A 26,778-nucleotide genomic window follows, 5' to 3' on the forward strand; every position below is an offset into this window, starting at 1 on the left:
CTGAAGGCCAGGCGGGATGGGGCTTTGGGCAGCCTGATCTAGTGGGAGGTGTCCCTGCCCCACGGCAGGGGGGTGGAACTAGGCGATCTTGAAGGTCCCTTCCAACCCACGCCGTTCTCTGTGAAAAAACTGAGAAAACAGCACTTCGTTCAGTGGTTTATTCTTTTTTTTAGCACACAGCGATACAATAGAGTGTAATGACCATCATATGCACTAAAACCGTACTTTAAGTAAAAATACACTTCATGGAAACAGCTTTTCAGCCGCCCCCCTGTGGCGAGCAGAGCGAGCCAGCTTTTCACAGGAGTTTTAACTACACATGACCCTACCTTCAGGCAGCAGGAGAGCCACTCCCACATTTTAGCCTTGAATTTATTTTAAATAAATCCAGTCCTTGTGTCCCTGCAAGACCTGCAACATGGCTCTGAGCCCCCCAGCCTTGCACTGGACAAGCATTGCCACGGGCTGATTTTAACTCTCCCTGCACATAGCAACTTCACGTGACAGCTTTTATATACAAACCCAGGCCACAAACATGAGAAGAATAAATACATTACAAAGAAAATCACTCTGAATCCATCCTTATTTGCTGATTCTGTATACACCAGCCTAGCACAGACGCTCTGGCTGCACACAAAATTAAGGTCCGTACCATGGGCAGCACACAAGGGGACAGACAGAAAGGTGCTACCATTGATCAGGTGTTGCAGAAACATACATGTGTAACAACAAAATGCTCTTAGAGGCTCAGCCCCATTCATTTGCCAAACAGTGAGAAATTTCAGTGCCAGTACAGTTAAGAAGTAGAAGGTCTGCTTCCACTAGAGGCTGATGACAGAAATCTAAGCCACTTTTTATTATCTCGCTGGCACAAACCTGTTTCAGCCCTTGGTTTGCTCAACATCACACCAAAGACAAAAGTACCGGAGCAGTGATCCAGTCCAAAATGCCCATGGCCAGCTTACCTGGCTCTTCTTCCCCCGCGGTCCACGGGGGAGTTTACCTTTCATGTTGCTACATCAGCAGCATATTTGATATGCAGGTATTTTAATGTTTATTTATTACATTGGAAGCCAGACAAGAACTCCCGGGAAGCAGCTCCAAATGGGACACGTCCAGCTGCAATAAAGACCAGAAAGACTTCCAGAGGAGAAAAAGCTTCCATGCTCTGAGACCTCTGTCCCACGACTGGGACTGTAGACAGAAGGGCACTAGAGGAGCAAACACTAGTCAAGGTATGAAAAGCTTCAGTTTAGGCATGAGGAGGTGCATAGGAGTGTTGTTTTAGACTCATACATTTGTTTTTCTGAAGAAGAAAGCAGCAATATGCACATGCCAGAAACTGAGCAGCTCTTCATAAGCCAGAGCTGATGGCATTGATGCACTAGTGGTAGTGAAGGAAAGAAGATCAGCAGCTGGCCTTTAGGGTTCAGCTACAACAAAGCCTAGAATTTAGATTGTTACTCCTAATTCAATCCTAGAAACACTGGAATAGGACTGCTATAAAAGACAGAGATAGCACAGAGCAGCAGACCAAGGAGATGCTATAAAGACATAGCAGATGGTTATTGTACTATGGCATGATTCCTCTGCACCACAAGCTGCAGCATTCCTTCTGGCAGACTGCTTCTGCTGTTTCTTTAGAGGTGTGCTTCTGAGGAAAGTACAGAGGCCTAACCAGAACACAACAGCGTAGAATAGAAAACAGCGGAAAAGAAAAACAAAATGCAGAGCACTTGATGAAAGGAAAGAATGTACCTGTATTTTGTTAGCATTCTTGTCAGAGATGCAATGGAGAGCTCTAAAAGACAAGTCTATGCTCTCCAAACAACTGCTGACCAAACTAAAAAAACAAAACACACACACAAAAAAAACAGGTTCATACACATGAAGACTTGGGGGAATTGGTAAGACCGCCACCACACCTGAGCACTCCCCTCAAGATGCCTCAGCTTGAGAAAAAGCTGAAGAAAGGCTGCCTTTCTCTACCTGCTGACTCAAAAGGAAACAAGACAAACCCTGTCTCAAATGCATTAGCCAAATCCTGCATACAGGAGGATGCAAGGGGTGAGTTTCCTTTGAGGCTGAGGTCAGGCAGCCTAAAGAACGACAAGGAGCTCTGCTGGCTTCTACTCCACTCCAAGGGAGCTGCCAGCAGACATCTCCCAGCCTTAAGACATAATCTCTTGCAGGACTGAATTGAGCTTCATTTGCTCCTTTTTTCTTGCTCACAGTTTAGATGCCATAGATGTTTTACTGGAGCACACTATTTTTTTTTCCCTTCCATAATTTTCTACTATTGTGGAGAGATTGATATAATTTGACCTTTAAAGAAAGCACAGAAATGAAGTTCAAGACACTGCTTATTCTATATTAAGAAGAATTGGTAACAATTCACCAGAGAGAACTCAGAAAAAAATCTATTCTTATGTAAATTCTTAATATGAGCTCTGACACTGGCATTAAAACCTTAACAGATTTATGCTGATTATTTCAGCTTGCTCAGAGAACACTGATAAAACAGTATTTCATCACTGTGGAAAGAAGTTTAAATGAATTTGTCTTGTTAACCAGAGTAAAGACTTAAGAAGGAAGAAAAGCTAATAGTCTACTGCCTGCAGAAACTCCTGCGGGCCCCGTTTCTCAACTAGTTAAAACAAAAATCTTTCAACTCCTCCCAAACATCTACTTCTGATGTGATAAAATGAAAGCCAATGCTACTCTATGACAGGCCAACATATGCTGGGCTGTTTGGACTTGTCAGACACTGTATGATCAAATAGGTTCCTCTTTGTTCAAGATTTCTATTCAGATGATGATTTGAAGGAGCAGTCAAGTTCTAATGTTCTTCTTATTCTTACATAAAAGTTGAGACATACGACAATTTAATGTTCTCATTTCCCACAGATGCAGGACTGTGGTTGTTGGGTGTGTCTCGTTCTTTTTTGGGACAGTTGTCTTTTTCATCTTTCCTTCCTGCTTACTTTCAGGGCAGTTAAAATATTAAGACCATAGGACAGTAAGCTCAAACTACATAGTTATTATCTACACTGGTTACTATTCTTAATATGCTGTTTCCCTACACATGCTATCAAAGAATTTTTGCTTTTTAGATCTTTCAAATGTAGTTATTGCAAAGAATGTAACTGTTGAGCAAGCACAGGTTTATTGTGAGTTATCATAGAGAACGAGAGCTGAGTGGGAAAGCTGACTAGCTCATTTCCCAAAATAAATCAAGACTTAGGAAAGCTGTCATAATAAATGGCTGTTTGTCCCAGCCTGTAACGTTACTCCCCTTGATATCAAACACTGTAATACAACTTCGCCGCTCCAGGCAGCGTAAATGTGATAAAGCACTGCTTTAAGTCTTTTTAATGGAATTCAAGTGTATTATAGACACAGCTATGCTTTTACGACATAATAGCTGTACTGTTCTTCCTGATTTGAGTAATCAGGGAAGAGTAACACACATCAGAAGGGATGAAGCAGGTAAAACATACTTGTTGCAAACAACTGCAACAGGATTTCTCACAAAATTGCTTGGAGTAGAAAGCAGCTGCAATAGGAAACACAGAATCCAAAAGCAGAACCATTGCGAAAAGGATGGAGTGGGCTCATCTGCCACACTGTGTAAACCAGGTGGACGCAGAAGAGACTAGTTTCTACCAATATAAGCACGCGCTGCCCACTGCCAGCCTTTGTATTACACTGCTCGTGGTGCTTTCTACTCACAGGTTTTGATTGTGCTAAAATACGAACCACTGACATTTGTTTTATTAGTACAAAGAAATAAATGTGGTAAAAAATACCAAAGTAAAAAAAAAACACCAACGTTACACATAATTACTTACAGTAAATAAACTCAAAAAAAAAAAAAAAAGACTAGATCCCTACCACCACCACAGGTGATAATGCGTTCATAGATTTGGCACTTCCACGATGACTTCTTAAGTATGCCTCCCCATAGTACCGTATGCAGAACTAAATTCGGAGTGAAAACCAGTTGCATTTCTACAGGAGGGAAAAAGGTTTGCATGGGGGTGGAAAAGTGACGCCATACGTACACCAATAAAAATACCTAGCTTCTATCATGCGTACCCCTCCGTTACGGAATAGAAAAACAGCTACCTGTTGTTTTTCAACGTAACGCCAAGCTCTGTTCCCAGCAGTAAAAGGTTACAGGTTTATGCTGAATACAATTTTATGCTCAAACACAGAGATAAGCAACATGATCCCAAAACCCAGCAGAATCCCAGCGTTCTGTAAGAGGAAGTATCCCCAGCGGCTACATCCATGGTCACTAGCATCGTTGTGAAGCATTTCGGGCACCTAAACAAACAAGAAAGGGTTAAACACCTTCAAAGTACACTGCATTCACACTACTCCTTGAGTTAGGTGTCACTCAAGGTGAATAACATTATCAGGCTACTTTCACATAAGCTAGAGACAGAGTCTGTAATGGTATAATTACTGTTTGCATGATAATTATGCTGATGTCTTAATTATACTCTGAGTAAATGGCTGGCTTATTTACCAATTGATCTAATCAAGCCACACCAAGAATTTCATTATAAGACGATGGTTAAACTTCCACAAACACCCACTAAGTACTTTGTCATATCTCTGAGGTACAGTGTGGATTTTAACACAATTCGGGCTTCACCACAAGAAGCACTAACGATTTGCTGCAAAAACTGAAGCACATTTGGTGGTGCAGAGAGCCCCTAAAACTGCAAGTTGCCACAGTAGCCACTGCCAGAGCAAGTGTTTTATTCTACTTCTGCTGTTAAGCATCTGATTTAAAAACCAAGGCTGAAACAATCTCTGCACCAACAGTAACCTAAAAGTAATCTTGCACCTGGACATTTAACTGAACACTCCTCCATGCTTTTGGGTACCAAAACATATCAAGGGAGAAAAGGTGGAAGAATTTATGATCAAAATGCAATTGGCATTAATTTTTGAACTACGTTGCGTAAAACATAGCCACTTACCATATCCACAAGAGCCACGTACATGAACAAGCCAGCAGTAAGTGCAAATATCCACATGGAAACGTTGTCGGCGTAATGACCGATAAGGATCCCGGTTGCCATTCCAAGATAGGCCAACATTGCTGACAGTGCGTTGTAAAGCACGGCTTGCTTGACAGTCATACCAGCCTTCAGAAGCACGGCAAAATCTCCTACAGCAGGGAGAAACAAAGCAGGTGTTTACACCCTCAGGTAACTCCTGCAGTATTCACGATCTCTGTTCTTTCTTAAAGATTACTAGGCAATTTTTACGCTGTTATCTGCCTTATGGTTTTCTTCACAAAATTAGAAAACGGTGGGACAAAAAATTAAAAAGCATACATGAACAACACTGCTGTGGTAAGTTGACAGTCTTAAAGTTTCCTGATTTTTGGACAAAGCAGCTTCCAGTGTAGCTCACATTTAAACCAACACATTGTAGTCCTTGACATGTATGAACACTCCAAGTCAGTTTCTAACCAAGTATTCCTGCCTAACTGCATAGAACAATGGTACCAAGATGAATTCATTTATTAACCTGTAACTTTTCTTTGTACTTTAAGTCTAGCTTGCTTAAATTTAGAAGGTCACCATTAATTTCTATAAGCAATCATAATGTCTTAATTTTATTTGAAAGAATAGTAGACTACCAATTTTTTTTTCCATTATTCAGAGTAGAAATCTGTTTTAAGATCAGTATAATGTATTTAAACAAAGAGTAAGGTAGTAGAAGCTTATTATTTGGAAATAAAATTGATTCCTACAGGAAAACATAACTTCTCTCCAGTTTAAATAAAAGCAGTCTTCAAAGTCGAGTTGAGAAATTTGTTACAACAGCTTATCCCACAAGAGGATACAATTAAGATGAACTGGTATAATCTTATCAGTGTTGCTTAGCACTAACAACAGAACAATCCAATTTCTTCCCTAGTTAACTTTAGACCATTTTGTCTTAGTGTTCCTATGCCATTTCATGTTCTCTGTTAAAGAAAATATTTGCATCAAGTTTTCTGTATTGGTAAAAAAAAAAAAAAAAAGCATGATTTAAACTTCAGATTTTTCTCGCTTGAAGGTAAACAGGACACTTGAATCCAAAGTGTCGGACTCGTAACATGAATTTATCTTGTCTACTTGTACTAATGACATTTAGTACATGTAGTTAATACAAGTTCCACGACTTCCACAGAATTTATATTGAGATGAACAAGGCTCAATTCCCCTCGTGTTGTAAAACCAGGTACATTCTCTAGAGAAAGTAATTTATTTCTGTACAACATGATTGTACAGACAGCCAAGTACATCTAATTGTTTAATAAATGCTTTCATATATACACACACTGCTTTACAAGCTCTGTTAAATGAAATTGAACAGTGCACTTTCAAGCAGATTAAACCCTAAAAAAGTGTAAGCAAACTGTCTTCCTCATCCTGTATACCAGATGTGACCACGGCTGCGAGAAAGACATAGCAGTTACATGCTCAAAACGCTTCAACAACTGGAAAGAAAATCATTCTGAGTTCAACCAAACAGCCAAGTCCTGTTCTCAGGAGCTTCACTGCAAAAGGGCATGATACTGAACTTACAACACATGCATTCCTTTAAAAAATTACCATTATGAATTTAAATCACTCGAGCTTCAAAGAGAAAGTATTTCCAGGAAAGATTTCTAAATAGTGCCAAGCTTAATTTAGAGCTTCTGCAATTCTTTGTGAGACTTAACAGGAAAAGTAGCACATGCTATGCACAAAGGAGTCTGACTAATTGTGACCTTCATTTCAACAGCACAAACACAAGAAAATTAGGCAGAGATGTGACTAAACAAATTCTGACACGCTTTCTCCTGAATCTAGGTTACGAAGAATAAGAACTGGAGATGAACCACACGGAACAAGTCACAAATAACTGCAAAAGATGAGTTTTAAAATTAGTAGCAGAGGTGTTTGGGGTTTTAAAAGGAAAATTGGTTCATAAACAAAATGTTCTTTTAAATATGTGAAGGGTATTATTGAATAGACAGTCTGATATGGCTGCAGCTTTCTAATTAAGAGATTTTACTGTGCTACATAATAAAATAACCTTTAATTCTCCAGAGTGCACTTATAAGTACCTAGGTAGCTGCAGCATAGCAAATTATTTGGGTCTTACCTAGTTCATGAGGTAATTCGTGGCAAAATACAGCCACAGAAGTGCTTAAACCACTTGATAACCCTTCAGTAAAGGCTGCTCCTATGAAAAGGAAAAAAGGAAAGGCATTACTTCACATTCAGTCATCAAGAGCTGAAGCATTGGTGCATATGCTCGTATTAGATCAGGACATATGATTAATCTCACTCAAATTTTGTTATGCTTCCTCAGGCATTTAAAGTGTCACTGAACAGTTTTTGTTTAAGATTCAGGCATGTCAATCCAAAGCAAGATAAAAATCCTCTAATCCTCTACAGCAAACCAAGTTTCACCATCCAATTTCTGAACTAAGCCCAATACTGTTCAACAACACAACTCACAGAAAAAAAGCAACGTACACAGATACTATTAGAAAGGACACTGGTTTTCAAAAGGTACGAAGGGAAGATTTCATCTCAACTGCTTTTCCAAGTCAGGCACGAAAAAAGAGGCAAGTTCAATGACACATGAGGCCATGCACCCATGTGCAGGCATCTCTGGACCTGGTTTAATGAGGAGGAGATGGAGAAGGTCTTCAATAGAGATTCTACAGAGGCAAGAGCCCAAGCCTCCTCAGGGTGAAGAGGAAGGTAGGACCAAAGGAGCACAGGACCAGGAAGCCAACGTGAACTCCCAGGTAAGTAAAATTTGAAAGCAGCCTTGCAACAGGAGGAACTCTCCCACCTCCATGTGCAGCAGCTGATCTGAAGAACATGGTTGTGATCTTGGCAGCAGTTAGAGAAGTGAGTTCTGCCCAGCCCAGAATATTCACCCACCACTTCATATGATGATTAGGGCCATCATCATAAAGAAAATGAATTTTAGTGTTAGGCAACTCCCTCACATGCAAGGCAGATGACAGAGGCAGGCCTGCTGATGAGAGCTATTGCACAGGGAAGTCCACTGCACCTCAGTGATGGTGTGGAGACACCACCGAAGCACATCTGCCCCGCCACAAACAAGTACAGACTGCCTGAGGACAGAATGCAATCACTATCCCTCTTCTTTTAGTTTTTTGCCTGAAAGGGTTTACATGAAAGCGTTTTCTTGGCTGTACAGAGCTCCAGTACAAAACTGAGTATGAATGCAATTCTTTGTGCCTATTGACAGTGCCTTGATCAAGATCAGAGTAACACCAAGAACATGAGGACTTGATGGAAAATAGAACAAAATGGTCAGTTTGCACTCCAGTGAGCACGTGGTAACTGAGCTGAGGATAGAGAAGAAAGCTGGGAAGGGAAGCAGTAAAATTAGGACTATTTGCCAGCAGGTACCAGCACCATTCCAGAAAGAAAGGAACAGCCCAAGGCAAAGCAGCAACAATGTAGAGATTATTTAGAAAAAACAGAAGTACTCAAATGCATGGGATGAGATACACCCAAAGGTGCTGACAAAGTCACAGCTATCAAAGTCCCCAGGGCCTGGAAAAGACTCACATGGCACTCCTCACACTGGGGAGGCTGTTCCCAGGATAAGAGAACCCACTTTGTGGTGCAGAAGGTTTGAGCAGATGACCTCTAGGAAACATCCATTTTTACGGTTCTAGTTACCACGTGCAATTCAGGGAGGTACAGCGTGCAAGACTAAAGGTATTTTAATTTAAGACCTCAACAGGAGTATTTCACACTGCACTCCAGAACACTTTGTCATAGCAGTCCACACAGCAATTAATATGTAAGCGACGAGTTAATGCTACTTGACTAGCATTCACTAATAACTGCTCTTGCTATCAATCTTTCCTAGGCAGTCTGTTTTCTTCCAAACATTGCTTTAGAGTTTTTGAGTCAGATTTCTGAGAGAAAACAGCTGCAGTTATCTCCTAAGACAGGAGGACTCAACAGCATTAAATTGGGCTTCAGTTCCTGAAGAGACTAGATAAGGAAAGGAATGCAGAAGGTAATTACCTTCTCCCATGCCCGCATCCTCAATAATCTACCAGTTCTTCTAAATTGTTGCCTTTATACAATGTTTTTTCAGTCTTAGAGCTTATTAGAATAAAAGGGAAAACACAAGAATCCAGCTAAATCACAGAAAGTAAGTCTGATTTTGGGACCATGAAGGCAAGCCAAACAAAATCTGACAGTGTCACAGAGTTCCTAGGCAGCTGATATGGCTGAATACTGTCCAGATTCACTAAAGCAGGACCTTAAATATGAACAGGAATGTCTGTTTTTATTTTTGACTGCTCAAAATAGCTCTTAAAATGTTAATACTCAAACTGAAGACAACGTTAACATACACAATTTACAGCATGCTCTCTCAAGTTGATTTGATAGTGCTATGATATTCTAAAATATGCTTAAGACATCACTTCTCCCCCCCCCAAGAAATAAAAGATATAGATAAGATTAGTATGGAAACAGTTTACTGCATTTTAGTTATTTAGTTGAAGCTACAGGAAGTTCAGATCACAGATCTTTTTATCCAGGTTAGTCAGATGCAACCATTGCACTCTGTAATAGAAATATAAGCATTTAAATCTAATTCCTACATACTTACCACAACAGCTTTGAGGGAGTTTATCTGATGGAGGTTATCAATAGCAATCTCAAGAAATAGACAAACTGAAGTGAAGGGTTATTCTGGCTACCCCTATCTTCACAGAAACATTCACGCCTTCATTTAAAATATGTATAAATATAATACAAGTGGTATTGGCATTTCCACAGCACCAGTGTTTTCCATAACATTTTCAAGCATACCTAGAACTGACGGAAAGCCACGTTTCCATTAGTCTGAACAAGCCACACAGCAGGACTTCTAAAAGCTATTACTCTCACTTGCTCAATAAGCTTTTATTAACCTCTCATATTTTTCCTTTCATAACTATCAAATCACAGCTCCTTCCCAAATCTCCCTAATGCTAACAGATAATTGATTCTGCATGTAATTTGTATGCAAATCTTCCTTCTACCACATTTTCAGTACAGATCTGCTAGGAAATTTACATTCCACGCTTCTATTTTCATAAAAAAGAGATTAAATCAGAAGGTCTCTTTTCACATTATTCTTTGAATTGACTGAACCTGAACAACTGCAAAGACTGCTGTGAGAAAATAGTTACTATAGAGCTTCCTCCGCAAACAAGAATGAACTTGTTTGTACAAGAAAATTTACAGACTGTTGTCCTGGTTTTAGTTAGAACAGAATTAATTTTCTTCCTAGTAGCTGGTGGAATGCTGTGTTTTGGCTTAGGATGAGAAGAGTGCTGATAACACCCCGATGTTTTAATTGTTGCAGAGCAATGCTTATACCAAGCCAAGGACATCTCAGCTTCTTGCTCTGTCCTGCCAACAGGCAGGCTGGGGGTGCAGTAAGAGCTGGGAGGGGACAGACCCAAGACAGGTGACCCAAACTAGCCAAAGGGGTATTCCATACCATCTGACGTCATGCTAAACAATATATAGGGGTGGCTAGCCGGGGGGAGGGGGCCGGACTGCTCGGTTAGGCTGGGCATCGGTCAGCGGGTGGTGAGCAATTGCATTGTGCATCACTTGTTTGTACATATTATTATTACTTTCCTATTATCATAATTGTAACATTATTTTTATTATTGTTATTATTATTTTGTTATTATTATTTTCCTGTTTTATTAAACTGTCTTTATCTCAACTCACGGGCTTCACTTTCCATTTCTCTCCCCCGTCCCAGAGAGGGAGGGGGGAGGGTGAGCGAACGGCTGCGTGGTGTTTAGCTGCCAGCCGGGTTAAACCACGACAGTCTTTTTGGCGCCCAACGTGGGGCTCGAAAGGTTGAGATAACGGCAGATCTGACCACAGTGTGTTAAACTAAAATTGGTGTATTAGACCTGCTTAATAGTCACTTGTCATAATGCTGATTGCTTTAATCTCAACTCTGCTGCGCCTGTTTTCCAAATTGAGTATTATAGTACATTATTTTCCGTATTTGCTCTCTGTCATGTTGTTTATCCTCTCCGGGCCCTGGTTTCAGATCATTATGGTACTGAGTGTTGTAGCAATGGCTTATGAGACGATGAGATATCTGGTCATGACTCTAACTTGGTATTTGTACTCAGTAACATCGTCGACTCTGTATTTTGGAAACTGTATTTTGGAAACTATTAGCAATTATACCTATTGTTTTTTTCCATTAGGGAGTCAATCTGTGGAGGGGAAAGGGGAAGATATTTTTTCTTACTTGATTACTCTCCCTTTCTCCTTCACCACCCCTGTATCCTCCTGGATCACTATGCCTTCCTCCTTCACCACCCTCTTACCCTCCGAGCTTGCTACAATAGCTCTCCAAGATATTGAATATCCTTGGGATACTCAGACCAGCATAGTCTTGTTGTTCTGCCTCCTGAATGCACTTCAGGTTCTGCTTAAAGTTAAACAACTACTTAGGAAGCTCATCCGGAGATCTGCCCGGAGGCAGTATAGTTGTGGGTGGCAGGGAGTATGGGAGGATATGGGCAGGCATCTAGAGCAGTTGGCACCCCCAGTGTGTTGGAAATTCACCCCTGAACAACTGCAAAATCCTCAAAAACTGGCAGAATGCTTGAGAAAAAGGTGTCATGATTCTGGCAGTTCCAAAGTAACACAAATCATTGTAACATGCTGGGGCCTGGCTCATGCCTATCGAGCTGCCATTGATACTGCTATCAACTTAGTGACAGACCCTGCGGCCACTCCAAGCCCTGTGACAGATCCAACGGCCACTGTGACCCCTACGGTGGACTCTGCAGCCGCTCCAGCCCCAGCTCCTGCAGCCGCTCCAGCCCCAGCTCCTGCAGCCGCTCCAGCCCCAGCTCCTGCAGCCGCTCCAGCCCCAGCTCCTGCAGCCGCTCCAGCCCCAGCTCCTGCAGCCGCTCCAGCCCCAGCTCCTGCAGCCGCTCCAGCCCCAGCTCCTGCAGCCGCTCCAGCCCCAGCTCCTGCAGCCGCTCCAGCCCCAGCTCCTGCAGCCGCTCCAACTCCAGCTCCTGCAGCCGCTCCAGCTCCGGTTCCTGCAGCTGCTCCAGCTCCGGTTCCTGCAGCTGCTCCAGCTCCCGCAGCCGCTCCAGCTCCTGTGGCTGGGTCAGAGAAACGAGCTGTAGCAGTGCAAGTTGACCCTGCAGAGGGTATTCCAACCCCTGTGGCAGACCCTGTAACAAGGTCAGAGAAACGAGCTGTAGCAGTGCAAGTCGACCCTGCAGAGGGTATTCCAACCTCTGTGGCAGACCCTGTAACAAGGTCAGAGAAACGAGCAGTAGCAGTGCAAGCTGCCCCTGTAGAGAAGGTGAAAAAATGGTATAGAGATTCAGGTCGTTTAGAACGCAGAGAGTCTTCTGCCGAATCTAGGTATAGAGACGACGGAGACGACGACGACGCTGGGCCATCAAGGGTTCAGGAGGAGGAAGATGAGGATGCCGAAAAATCAACAGTAACTACCCGAAGCCTAAACGAGCGTGAGTTACGAGATGTGCGAAAAGATTTTGGTCGCTGTATAGGTGAGCAGCTTGTCACCTGGCTGCTCCGATGCTGGGACTCTGGAGCCAATTGTGTGGAATTAGACGGCAGGGAAGCCAAGCGACTGGGATCCCTTGCTAGAGACGCAGGCATTGACAAAGCAATTGCAGATGGAGCACAATCTCACAGCCTCTGGAGGCGTCTCCTCTCAGCTGTGAGGGAAAGGTATCCCTTCAAGGAAGAACTTTTATGTCTACCAGGCAAGTGGACCACTATGGAGAAGGGAATCCAGTACCTGAGGGAATTAGCCGTACGGGAAGTGATTTATGAGGATCCAGACCTCAGACAAACATCCAAAGATCCAGATGAAGTCAGGTGTACACGACCCATGTGGCGGAAGTTTGTACGGAGTGCACCATCATCATATGCCAGCTCATTGGCAATAATGGCCTGGAAAGAGGATGAGGAACCCACAGTGGATGAAGTGGCTAAACAACTCCGGCAGTACGAAGAAAGTCTCTCCTCTTCCTTACAGGCCTGTGTCTCAGCTGTGGAGAAACTTTCTGAAAAGGTTCACCAACTTGAAGAGAATCTATCATCCTCCCCACCTGAACCAACCAGTGTCCACCGACCAAAAGAGAACACTGTGGAGAAACTTTCTGAAAAGGTTCACCAACTTGAAGAGAGATTATTCTCCTCCATACCTGTACAGAGCAGTGTCTCAGCTATCAGGGGTAGTCGTTCATCCACACAAGGAAGACGATATGGTGGGTACTCACCCCGTGCTACCCTGTGGTTTTACTTACGAGACCATGGAGAGGACATGAGAAAATGGGATGGAAAATCTACCGCGACCCTAGAGGCACGGGTACGTGAGTTGCAAAAGAAAACAATCAGGAAAAAGGGATTCTCCGAAAAGTTTGCTGCTCCAACTTCCAGCAGACAGTCCTTCAAACACAGAAACGAAGAAGATTCCGACCAGGATTAGGGAGGCCCTGCCTCCAGCCAGGGGGAGGAAAGGGATAATCGAGTTTATTGGACTGTGTGGATTCGATGGCCTGGCACATCAGACGCACAGAAGTATAAGGCTTTAGTAGACACCGGTGCACAATGCACTATAATGCCATCGAGCTATAAAGGACCAGAGCCCATCTATATTTGTGGAGTGACAGGGGGATCTCAGCAGTTGACTGCATTGGAGGCTGAAGTGAGTCTGACTGGGAATGAGTGGGAAAAGCACCGTATTGTGACTGGCCCAGATGCTCCATGTATCCTTGGCATAGACTATCTCAGAAGAGGATATTGCAAGGACCCAAAAGGGTTCCGGTGGGCTTTTGGTATAGCTGCCTTAGAGACAGAGGGCATTAAACAATTATCTACCTTGCCTGGTCTCTCAGAGGACCCCTCTGTTGTGGGGTTGCTGAGGGTCGAAGAACAGCAAGTGCCAATCGCTACCACAACTGTGCACCGGCGGCAATATCGCACTAACCGGGACTCCCTGATTCCCATCCATAAGCTAATTCGTCAATTGGAGAGCCAAGGAGTGATCAGCAAGACTCATTCACCTTTCAATAGTCCCATATGGCCAGTGCGAAAGTCTAATGGCGAGTGGAGACTAACAGTGGACTATCGTGGCCTGAACGAAGTGACGCCACCACTGAGTGCTGCAGTGCCGGACATGCTGGAACTTCAGTACGAACTTGAATCGAAGGCAGCCAAGTGGTACGCCACAATTGATATCGCTAATGCATTTTTCTCCATCCCTCTAGCAGCAGAGTGCAGGCCACAGTTTGCTTTCACTTGGAGGGGAGTCCAATATACTTGGAATCGACTGCCCCAGGGGTGGAAACACAGCCCTACCATTTGCCATGGGCTGATCCAGTCTGCGCTAGAGCAGGGGGAAGCTCCTGAACACCTGCAGTACATCGATGACATTATTGTGTGGGGTGACACAGCAGAGGAAGTTTTCGAGAAAGGGAAGAAAATAGTCCAAATCCTTCTGAAAGCCGGTTTTGCCATAAAACAAAATAAAGTCAAAGGACCTGCACGAGAGATCCAGTTTTTAGGAATAAAATGGCAAGATGGACGTCGTCAAATCCCAATGGATGTGATCAACAAAATAACAGCTATGTCTCCACCAACTAACAAAAAAGAAACACAGACTTTCCTAGGTGTTGTGGGGTTTTGGAGAATGCACATCCCAAATTACAGTCTGATTGTAAACCCGCTCTACCAAGTAACCCGTAAGAAGAATGAGTTTGAATGGGGCCCTGAACAACGACAAGCCTTTGAACAAATTAAGCAGGAAATAGTCCATGCAGTAGCCCTTGGGCCAGTTCGAACAGGACCAGATATAAAGAATGTGCTCTACACTGCAGCCGGGGAGAACGGCCCCACCTGGAGCCTCTGGCAGAAAGAACCTGGGGAAACTCGAGGTCGGCCCCTGGGGTTTTGGAGCCGGGGATACAGAGGGTCTGAGGCCCGCTATACTCCAACTGAAAAGGAGATATTGGCAGCATATGAAGGAGTTCGATCTGCTTCAGAGGTGGTCGGTACTGAAGCGCAGCTCCTCCTAGCACCCCGATTGCCGGTACTAGGCTGGATGTTCAAGGGAAGGGTCTCTTCTACGCATCATGCAACTGATGCTACATGGAGCAAGTGGATTGCACTAATTACTCAGCGGGCTCGAATAGGAAACCCCAGTCGCCCAGGAATATTGGAAGTGATTATGGACTGGCCAGAAGGCAAATACTTTGGGATATCATCAGAGGAGGAGGTGGGTCGTGCTGAAGAAGCCCCACTGTACAACCAGTTACCAGAAAATGAAAAGAAATATGCCCTGTTCACTGATGGGTCCTGTCGTATTGTGGGGAAGCATCGAAGATGGAAGGCTGCTGTATGGAGTCCTACACGACGAGTTGCAGAAGCTGCTGAGGGAGAAGGTGAATCGAGTCAGTTTGCAGAAGTGAAGGCCATTCAGCTGGCTTTAGACATTGCTGAACGAGAAAAATGGCCAGTTCTCTATCTCTACACCGATTCATGGATGGTAGCAAATGCCCTGTGGGGATGGTTACAGCAATGGAAGCAAAACAACTGGCAGCGTAGGGGCAAACCCATCTGGGCTGCTGCATTGTGGCAAGATATTGCTGCTCGGGTAGAGAACCTGGCTGTGAAAGTACGTCACGTAGATGCTCATGTGCCCAAGAATCGGGCTACTGAAGAACATCAGAACAACCAGCAGGTGGATCAGGCTGCTAAGATTGAAGTAGCTCAGGTGGATCTGGATTGGCAGCATAAAGGTGAATTATTTATAGCCCGATGGGCCCATGACACCTCAGGCCATCAAGGTAGAGATGCAACATACAGATGGGCTCGTGATCGAGGGGTGGACCTGACCATGGACGCTATAGCACAGGTTATTCATGACTGTGAAACATGTGCTGCAATCAAGCAAGCCAAACGGTCAAAGCCTCTTTGGTATGGAGGACGATGGCTGAAATATAAATATGGAGAGGCCTGGCAGATTGATTACATCACACTCCCTCAAACTCGCAATGGCAAGCGCCACGTACTTACAATGGTGGAAGCAACCACCGGATGGCTGGAAACATATCCTGTGCCTCATGCTACCGCCCGGAACACCATCCTGGGCCTTGAAAAGCAAGTCCTATGGCGACATGGTACCCCAGAAAGAATAGAGTCAGACAATGGAACTCATTTCCGAAACAACCTTATAGACACTTGGGCCAAAGAACATGGTATTGAGTGGGTGTATCACATCCCCTATCATGCACCAGCCTCTGGGAAAGTTGAACGATACAACGGACTGTTAAAGACTACATTGAAAGCAATGGGCGCTGGGACATTCAAAAACTGGGATACGCATTTGGCAAAGGCCACCTGGTTAGTCAATACTAGGGGATCTGCCAACCGAGCTGGACCTGCCCAATCAAACCTGTTACGTACTGTAGATGGGGATAAAGTTCCTGTAGTGCATGTAAAAAATATGCTGGGTAAAACAGTCTGGGCTACTCCTGCCTCAGGAAAAGGCAAACCCATTCGTGGAATTGTTTTCGCTCAGGGACCTGGATACACTTGGTGGGTGATGCAAAAGAACGGAGAGGTCCGGTGTGTACCTCAAGGAGATTTAATACTGGGTGAGAATAGCCCATGAACTGAATTGTACCATGTTAACTGCTATATAATACTGTATGTTACCACTACCATGACTACTATAGGTGACTAATTAGAATGTATGGAAAAGAGTGTAACCTGAGCATGACATAAATGGTACGGAATAAGGGGTGGATAGATGTCCTGGTTTCAGTTAGAACAGAATTAATTTTCTTCCTAGTAGCTGGTGGAATGCTGTGTTTTGGCTTAGGATGAGAAGAGTGCTGATAACACCCCGATGTTTTAATTGTTGCAGAGCAGTGCTTATACCAAGCCAAGGACACCTCAGACTTTTGCTCTGTCCTGCCAACAGGCAGGCTGGGGGTGCAGTAAGAGCTGGGAGGGGACAGACCCAGGACAGGTGACCCAAACTAGCCAAAGGGGTATTCCATACCATCTGACGTCATGCTAAACAATATATAGGGGTGGCTAGCCGGGGGGAGGGGGCCGGACTGCTCGGTTAGGCTGGGCATCGGTCAGCGGGTGGTGAGCAATTGCATTGTGCATCACTTGTTTGTACATATTATTATTACTTTCCTATTATCATAATTGTAACATTATTTTTATTATTGTTATTATTATTTTGTTATTATTATTTTCCTGTCTTATTAAACTGTCTTTATCTCAACTCACGGGCTTCACTTTCCATTTCTCTCCCCCGTCCCAGAGAGGGAGGGGGGAGGGTGAGCGAACGGCTGCGTGGTGTTTAGCTGCCAGCCGGGTTAAACCACGACAACTGTTACCACTGAACTGCCCCCAGTATGCTATACAAGCTGGAAATGAAGCCAATAGCGATAAAACCAGAGATTAGTCTTAATTACTGAAGTCAAGATCATGAAAGACTAGCAGAAAAATTAAGGATCACTGATTTAACTTCATTTTACAACTTACTTTCACCATCTAGCTGTCCTTCTAGAAAGGTGACCCCCAGCTCTGACATCAAATCCTAAAGTCCAAAACACAAACCTTCAATCTGTTCCTTTTTGTCCTACTTTTATCCTAGAAGTAGGAATTAGAGCAAAATTTACAGATTTCCTAAAGAAATGCATCTGTGAGCACAAAAATTCTGCTCTACTCGTCACTGCCTGCAGGTTGTTAAACTGGAGACCTTATCATTCATTTAGAGACGCTGTAAGATAGAAGTTTAGCAGTGTGGGTTTTTGAACAACTAATTGGTTATATTCCTAACAAAAAGATAAACGACAGCAAAACCTTGCTATAATCACACATGACAAAGCTGCAGTATTCACACCAATACTTACCAATTGCTAGGCCGTCACTGAAGTTGTGCAGTCCGTCTCCCATGATCACCATCCAGGCCAGAGTTGCTATTCCAGCATCCTTCAGCTCCTCCCGCGAGTAGCGCTGGCTGTGACTGTGGGGATGATGGTTCTGGTGATGATGATGATGCAGGATGTGGTGGTAATCGTGGTGGTGGTGGCTGAGATGATCCGTCTGTCCCAGAGTATCGTGTAAGTGAGAATGACATTTGTTTCTACAGCCCCTGGACACATATTCATTGTCAACCTCCTCTTGATGAGAGTGAGCTATCATGACTTCTTCTTCTTCTTGCACGGCTGGCTGCTGAGAAATGAAGGGCGATGGATCTTGTGAGTCTGTCCCTAGATAGCCCTCAGACCCTGTTACAAAAACCCAGAGTATAATATTATATATTTTTAGAGTCACTCAGGAAGCAAAGATACAACAAATAAGCTGAATAAACAATACAGTAAAGAAACTAAAGAAACAACTAGCGAGTCTGAAAGTTGAGGTTGATAACCCAGCTCCTTGGACCAAATGCCTCCACAAGCTATTTTTCTTCAATCATATTTCTGGGAAAATTCCTGTTATTCCAAAACAATAAAAACATTTTATTTTGTCCCCTAACACTAAAGCAGCCCCATACAATATGGCCACAAATGCTTTCTTAAAAGAAAAAAGAATCAAAAAAAAAAAAAAAGAAAGCTTTTCATCTAAAACTCACTACAATGTAAGTACAAGAGCATAAGGCTCTGCATCTCAATTTCACAGCACAAAGGCTCTTAGTTCAGCTGCTTCTGAAGGGAAAAGCCTGACATGCACATGCCATTTATTCATCTTAGGGCTACAGAGTAGGAATGCAAAAGAGCAGGACTACATTACAGATAATTTTGGCAAACTTCCTGTGTTTCATTTGGAAGTAATTTATTATACACAAGTTCTTAAACTTGAACACCTGAAAAATATACTCAAAAATAATCAGACTGAAGTGCCCTCACAAAAACATTAAGAGCACAATAACGTTAGTGATTTTAAGTGACAAACTCCAAACTTCTTAAGTTCTTTCCCTTCTGTTAAATGAACAAATGCGTTTTTTTTTCCCTGCATGGCTGACAACTATTTTCTGAAAAAACTGGAAGCCTCTCTTAGCTACAAGAGCTAACAAGTATCTAGTTAGGTGTGACTTTGCTCACAACACAGTACTGAGGACACCTGAGTATTTGCAGTCCAAATGCTTCTACACTTTGGATTTTAGATTATCGACCTTAAAAATAAATAAACACTCAAGTCTGGATTTAAGATACACATGGTCTATTATTTAGGTTTATGTAAATGGCATCTAACAGATGCAAGAAGATACAAAAAGCACAGAAGCCATTAGGTATGGCTACATATGCAAAAGGCATAGCCAGAAGAGCTTCTCAAAATTACTTCTACTGGTCAATCCAGAATTAACACATTTATTTCTAAACTGAATCCACCACTTCCAATCAATCCTTTTTAAAGGGAAGTAGTAAACGAAGCTACTACTCTACAGATCAGCGCACATTCAGGTTTGTTTCAAAGAGAATTTAAGTAGGCAGTGATCCAACCTACAGTAAGAATCAAACCTATAAGCTGCCATCAATCAGTTGGTTGTATTTTTGTTTAACTGTGCTGCTGTGCTTTTGCACAACAACAACTGTTCAATAATATTACTGAGACTTACGATCATCTGTATCTAACTTTTCTTCATTCGCTGAAAACTTCTTACTTTCTCCATCATCTTCATTTTTTTTCTTATTCCAAAAGAAAATACTGTAGTTATGAATATTTTACTTATTTTTCAGGATATACATGAGCAACATAATATTCACAACATTTATGCAGCCTGCACAGAAAGAGGACAACATGGAAGCCATATGAAGAATGCAGAAGAGGAACATTAGAAACCCCTAAGTACAATAAAGAGACAGAAGTTCCTCAGGCTCCAAAAGAGGGGGGGGGAAATGAACTTGCATAAATACCATGTACTTCTGTGAAAGGACTACAAAGAGGGGGTCATTTGGTAAGTAAAATGCAGCAAATGCTGACCAAGAGCTACTCCACTAGTTCTTTTCCAGTGTAACGTCAGTGTGATGCTTTTTCCTAATGTATTGAAAGAAAGTCAAATAAAATAATCCCTCGCTAGTGCCAGCATCACAAAAATTTATGATCAGTGACTCAGTATCTGGAAAGGCACAATTAGCCTAACAGAAAATCCATTCTCAGTGGCTAAGAGATAAGGACACAAAATACTTGCTTTGCTTGGAACTCAAGTCACCTCTTGATGAATACACTTAATAGATTGGGAAAGTGATCCTGTCACTCAGTGAATTTAGCTTCCTCCAGCATCAACCACACCAACACAACCTGCTGTTACCCAATTCAAAGAGCACACAGCACCAAGTCTGCTGAACCAATGTTTACAACTCACCTAAATCAATTATTTACACCTTCCACAGAAAACACAGCATCATAACGCATAGGCTGTATTGCTCTCCTCTTCGTGGGGACAGAAGGGAAAGAAGAGGAACTTGGGAGCTGGTATTTTCAAACTGAATACTATCTAACGAGGTCACCTTCTGCAGCATAGTCAGATGCTTACTTGTCTAAGGAGTGACTGCCATCCTCATCCGTTTTGGGGAAGTGCCCCCTCAGCAGTACTGCAATAGCTACAAGAGGTCATCTTACTTCACTCAGTACAAGATTTAAAACAACAACAAAAAAAATCAGTTGCATAATCTCCTGGAGAGGTCAGAAAGAAGTCACTAATAAGCAATGACCTTAAATATCTTAAAACAAAGGCTGTAATCAGGTGTTTGCCTATTAAAAAAATCACCACATTAACCCTGCGCTACCTGTCTGGCTAACGAAACAGCTCTGAGGTTTTCCTGAAGATGACCACAAAAAAGAGTTACCGCCTAGTTTGTAAGCGTACATGTTGCTAATATAAATTAAAGCACTAACCAAGTCAGCAATTGCTAGCAAATCCTACCAACAGAATATACATGATACTTATGTTTTCATGGGAATGTGTTCAAAAATCCTCATGCAATACAATACAACCTCAAAACAGTAGTTATACCTTTTTCTTCTTGTCTTTGAACTGCTTTATTAAAGTGATCAAATGCTCCACTAGAAACATGAAATACAAGCCGCCAAGTGCTGTAAGGCCCTTCCACGTAGAATCCAGGTAAGCACTCTCCTCTGTACTTTGGAAAACAAGATGTTTGAACAGAGGATCTTTGTTTTGTTCAAGGGGAGGCTTTTCATGGTGATGGTGGTGGTTTCCATGAGACTAAGGGGAGAAGCAAACAGGCAAAGTTGTTATATTCACAAGAATTGATAACAAGAGAAACATACAAAGCTTTCTTCACATTCTTTTCCTCAAAAAATCTAGAGTCCAGACTTAGCGCTTGTAATAGCATAAACGCTCTGGATACAAACTCAAACAATTACAAGGACAAATTGTTGACAGAAAAACACTGAGGGCTGGTATGCATTCCCTCGCTGAAGTTAATTGTGTACTGCTGAATACAAGACACATGATTGCCCCTACAAATACCCTTGATGCTAGCAAGGAAACTGCATTTTAAAGTAGTAATCAAAGCCAGAACAACAATTACTTTCCCACCTAAGACAGCTACCTGACATCAAACACTTTTTTCTACAAAGCACTTAACAGCAATTTTCCTCTTTCAAGCAAAAAAAAAACTTGCATTCTTGAAAAAACTTTTGGATATAATCCACAGATACACACAAATTCACACACATTTAGATTTGCAATGACCTCACATGACGAGTTCAAGACTAACTGAAAGGAAAAGGAAAAACCAGCATAGTATCCGTGGTTTAGTGCATCTTACCTGAATGCTGGATCCATAAATATTTTTAAGAGTTTCAAGAAATGCAGAAATTTTTCAATCATATTCCAATTTCTTTGTCTAGATAATGTAACAGTAGTTCATTTCAAAGCCTATCAAGTAATATTTTCCTAGGACTTCAGAAATGCTTGATTCTGACAAAAACATTACAATGGATAAACAATCAACACAAGTGACTGGTAATAGAAAATAGAAGATTTTCTATTCCACATTTGTTGTGGTTTTGGCTGGGAGAGTTAATCTTCTTCCTGGTATGGTGCTGTTTTTCAGCTTTAGGATGAGATGTGGCACTGCAGTAAGAGACTAAAAAAAATATTTACCCGAAGTTCCTGGTGCAAGGAACTCCGAGTGATTTGGCAGCACACGACTGAAAACAGGAAATAGATTGAGGGAACATGGTGTGAAGTTCTTACACAGAGACTGAGAGGAGTAGTACAAACAACTCCAGGTAGGTGCTTATTAGTAGAAGCAAAATTATTTCTATCAAATAATCTACCCTACAAGGTTGAGAAATTATCCACCATGTAGGTATTAATATATCTCAAAACTACCACTAATAGGTACTGGCAGCTGTCAGTGTTTCTGTTTTGGGATAATTAACAGAATGATAATTAATACTTACATGCGGAAGGAGATGTAAGAAGGCATCTCCACTTAAAGTCCCCACAGCCAATGCCACAAGGAAACTTAGAAGAAATTTGAAAAACACACGATTCATCAGAGGTACCAATATAACACCCAATAAGGAAAGGAAACTGATGACAGAGATGGATATGAAGCCACCAATCCAAGCTGGTAAACAAAAAAAAAAGAGAAAAAGCAATTAGAATAAACAACTGCTGTGTGAGATCTTGTTTGCTTAACATTCCTGTTGTCAAATACTCCTGATCATCCGGTTAATTAGATGCTAACAAATGGTAGGCCACAAACATTTCTGTGTACACATGGTAAGGAGAAGTGCCAGAAGAAAATCACAGGCTTCTTTCAACTCTAAAATACGTTTCTGAAACGTATAACTAACATAAATGAGTTTCCAGTAGGCTTTTACTCCATATTAAAAAAGGGAACCTACCTATTTGCAAAGAGTAACCTTTCGGAGGAGTTTCAGTTTTTTCACTACTTGCATGGACTATGCAGCACTTGCCATCGATCTGATTAATAAGAGCTGGACAAAGATAGCTAAATTCCGTAGCAGTCAACAGAGCCTGAGTGCCTATGCCGTGGGACTGCATCAGCTTGGATGCACTGGAGCACTGTGGAAAGACACATTTGTTAAAGGTGAAGCAGAGCCAAAATACTTGAAATGATGGCACATTCCATTTTTATTGAAATTAATACATTGATGCTGCATGAAAACCGGTGTAACAACAGTAATTAAAAACCAGGAACGAGCCAATTCTGTAAGAACCATACCTTTATCCCCTCTTTGGGCCCAGAGGCTGGCTGGGTAGCACTGATAGATGACGCACAATCAGTACACGGTCTCAGCTCAAAGGTGGGTGCCAGATGCTTTGTTTTGAGGTTAGAAAAAAGCCTAACAGTTTTGAGTCTGTTATGGAGGCCATGCAAGAAAGTAGCAACAAGGTTAAAGACCTTGTTGTATGGGTCTGTACTATGGGAAGTCTCAGACAGAACATGTTCTACCCCACACATCCTCCACTACATGACCTACAGTCACACGGGGTTCAGTAGCCTCCCTGACTCCCCCCACAGCACTCCTGGGCTGGTTGTGCAGAAAGCAGAGTAACTTGTAACCAGCACCCACAAATCACACGCTGCACATTCCCACTCGGAATTATCTAGGACGACTGCATCCATTAAGACTCCAGAGAGACACTTAGTTTTAAAAACCTTTCATGGAGAAAGATACGATTGTGTAACAGAACTGTCTACAGCAAAATTATAGGCTTTATCAGCACTCATTTTTACTATCTTATAGTAATAGATATTATTTTGCAGCAATATTTTTTCTTATTATGATTTTATAGTTGGTCCTTAGACGCAATCTTAAAAAAAAAAAAAAGTGAAGATAAGTGGAAAAAAAGAGAATGTGTGTACCTGTTAATTCCCTACAATTCCACCCTGCCTACCATGGGATTATCTTATGCCTGTGAGGCAGCTCTCATAAGAATAACACTATTTTAGTTGTATTTTTTTTCCATCTTTCACCACGTTACTTGGAAAACAATACAGATTCTGACCTTATGGCAGAAAAAACAAGCTGAACCAAGAAGAAGTCAGTAAGATTTAACAGAGTTTAACATTCCATTCACTACATTGTACTAAGAATTTAATGTTGATTTACACGTATCTAAAAAGAGAAGCAAATAGGTAATATGGTTAGTCTAAAATTCCATCAGCCCTCACTTATTTTTAACTCGGGGGAGTATATTACTCATTTCCTGCCCACAAGTAGAAAAAGACAAGCTCTAAAAACAAGCTGAACAACCACCATATAGTTGCATGACTGTTTGGCTGCACTTACAAAGCAAGAAATTCATTTTGGGAAAAAAAAAGAAAAGGTACCATTCATTTTCAAAGTATCTCGAACTTCTGATCTTTCCTTGCTGTTTTTACATGAAGAAAGTGGAGTTTTACTGTGGAGCATCAGTAACTTTTTACATACTTACCTAAGAATGAGTTCTGTGTTCTTCATTTTTAGCATATATTTAAAAACGTGTCAGTATATAAAAAGAAGTGTATTGTTAATATAAATATATATTGCCTTTAAAGAAAAAAAAAATATTAACAAGATAACCTAGATATTTTCCAGGGCGTATGACCATAACATTCCTCCAAAGCAAAGGGAATTAAGGATTTAAGGAAAGCTGCTTGCATGCATTTTGCTACGAACGCTGTTAAACTACAAAGCTTGGACCAAGCTAAGCGTAAAGCAACCAGCAAATAAAGCCATAACAATACTGCCAGGGGACCTGGATTCCCAGAACACAAAAGAGTCAGTCTCACCTCTTGGGTATTTTGGTTTTTAAGTTTAGAATACAGGTAACTTCCTCTTTCTGATTCCTTCGGAGAAGCAAGAGATTCATTTGCTTTGCTGTTAGCAAGCCAACTGGTATTGCTGCCATCTGTGATGTTAATGGCGTTAGAGCTAGTCAGACCTAACCGAGCAACCGACTTGCCTTCTCCAGGATCCAGACTCTGCAGCTCAGGGTTGCCATCTGTGGGGGTAGTGTTGATAGACGCCACTATTTCATTAACAGCGTTCTTGCTGCGTACCAAGTTCTGCTGATGATCGGCGTTCTCTGCTTTATGAGGTTCTTTCGAGTGACTGTTCCGGGAGTCTTTGCCAGCATCAGATTCGTGGTTTGGACAAACAGTCTTCTCCGAGTTTTTACTCGGTGAAGCGTGGTTATGATGAAGATGATGATCGTGGTCGTGATCATGGTCTACTTTAACCCTTTTCATCTTATCTATGCCTATGTTCTGGAGCAATTTTCTAAATCCTTCAATCGTCAGAGAGTTGTTTTCCCCATAGCGACGAAAAAGTTCTTGAAGGTGAAGTTTCTGTATTAGTCCTGCCAAGTCAACGTTAACGCTGGCTGCCTTTTCCGGAAAAGTTCTCTCCAATGTCTGCACAACTGTGCCCGTCTCCACTCCATGATGATAACTTTCACACAATAGTATGGAAAACAACACAAGGAATGTGACCGATACGGTAATCTCCATTCCAATTTCCTATTAGGAGTTAAAGACTCTGGGAAAAAAGAAAGAAAAAAGAAAAGTTTTACTATTTTTATACCGTGCAAACAGTGATCTTCCTCTGCAATGTATTCCCACAGTTAGCTGAAAATGCCCTGCTCAAGCTATCTACACAGTATGAGAAAAGCCAATTAGATTTCTTACGCACACAGCATTTTTCCCAGATGTGCAGCCTCAGGCAACGCAGGATGAAGCTGCATACCACAGCACAGTCACCGGCCTGAAGCTCTCGCCCAGGCGTGGCCTCACCGTTGTTTCCCTTGGCCTGACTCAGTTTCCTAACGCACGACATAACGCTGATAAGCATCCTCGCAGCTGCGCCACTTGAGCTCTACGTTAGCCTCTTCTCATGCTTGAAATAAGCCTTATAATTAATTTCAATCTTCGGGCACGTATTACCAAGGAATACCTGTTATAAATTCAGCCCCCAAAGCCCCAAATAAAGGGGGTAGCACAGACCCAGCCACGCCACGCCTCGGCCCCCCCCCATAGCGCCCCGGCCGCCCCCGCCGCACGCCGAGCACACGCCTACCCGGCAGCCCGGCCACCACCGGAGGAAGCTGAGGAGAAGCAGGCTGCTGCGGCCGCCGCGAGGGCCGTTAAAACCGTTGGGGCCGCTCCGACCGTTGGAGCCGTTACGGCCGTTGGGCCGCCGCCGAGCCCGGCCGCCCGTCTCCCCTCAGCGCGCGCACGCACGCGCTCCAAGCCCTCCCCACCCTCCCCTTCCCCCCTCCTCTTCCGGCGCGCGGCAGCCAATGGGGACGCGCAGCGGGGCGGAAGGAGCCGCGCGAGAAAAGTCGCGGCGCCTCCGCGGCGGGGCCCTGGGGCGGGATTTGGCGCGGAGGCCGGCGGCCCGGCGCTGTGGGCGGTGCTGCGAGGGCGCGGCCGGGGCGGGGGGCCTGGGGCGCGGGTGGGCTGAGGGTAAGCAGGGGGGGGCGAGATGGCTTAGAGGTCGCTGAAAACTAAATAAATATACTATTTATAAATAAATATAAACTATTATTTATAAACTAAATAAATATACTATTTAAAAATACTATCTTTTTTTAACTTCGTGGTGTTTCTCATCCTTTCACAGACCCCAGCCCAGGCTCCATTATATATTCCCTATTCCTCCTTTCACAGCTCCCAGCATTTTG

General features: G+C 42.8%; 1 protein-coding gene across 3 annotated transcripts; it reads right to left on the reverse strand.

Annotated features, from left to right (window-relative positions):
• On the reverse strand, positions 1-26,311 carry SLC39A6 (solute carrier family 39 member 6). 3 transcript variants are annotated; one of them, XM_084282031.1, is made up of 11 exons: positions 26,172-26,311; positions 24,887-25,634; positions 22,992-23,172; positions 22,542-22,711; positions 21,121-21,333; positions 19,723-19,792; positions 18,017-18,394; positions 7,159-7,239; positions 4,995-5,185; positions 4,129-4,329; positions 1-129 (listed from the first exon to the last, which is right to left on the reverse strand). In XM_084282031.1, exons 2-10 carry the CDS (start codon positions 25,604-25,606, stop codon positions 4,177-4,179), a joined length of 2,157 nt encoding a protein of 718 aa, XP_084138157.1. In that variant the 5' UTR covers positions 25,607-25,634; positions 26,172-26,311; the 3' UTR covers positions 1-129; positions 4,129-4,176. The 3 variants fall into 3 exon arrangements, with proteins under 3 accessions (XP_084138157.1, XP_084138156.1, XP_084138158.1); XM_084282030.1 differs by lacking the exon at positions 1-129 and having other exon boundaries at positions 186-4,329; XM_084282032.1 differs by lacking the exons at positions 1-129; positions 26,172-26,311 and having other exon boundaries at positions 186-4,329; positions 25,060-25,228.
• Between the last annotated feature and the right edge of the window lie 467 nt (positions 26,312-26,778).

The sequence above is a fragment of the Netta rufina genome (assembly GCF_964035555.1).
Source record: "Netta rufina genome assembly, chromosome: 2".
NCBI lineage: Eukaryota > Metazoa > Chordata > Aves > Anseriformes > Anatidae > Netta > Netta rufina.

Excerpts from the sequence above, each read along its gene's own strand:
- SLC39A6 (XM_084282031.1), bottom strand. The coding sequence starts at position 25,606 with ATGGAGATTACCGTATCGGTCACATTCCTTGTGTTGTTTTCCATACTA. Across the intron at positions 21,334-22,541 it reads TCTTACATCTCCTTCCGCAT|TCTCATGGAAACCACCACCA; the intron begins GTAAGTATTAAT and ends TTCTCCCCTTAG. Across the intron at positions 18,395-19,722 it reads AAAGTTAGATACAGATGATC|GGTCTGAGGGCTATCTAGGG; the intron begins GTAAGTCTCAGT and ends TTTTTGTAACAG.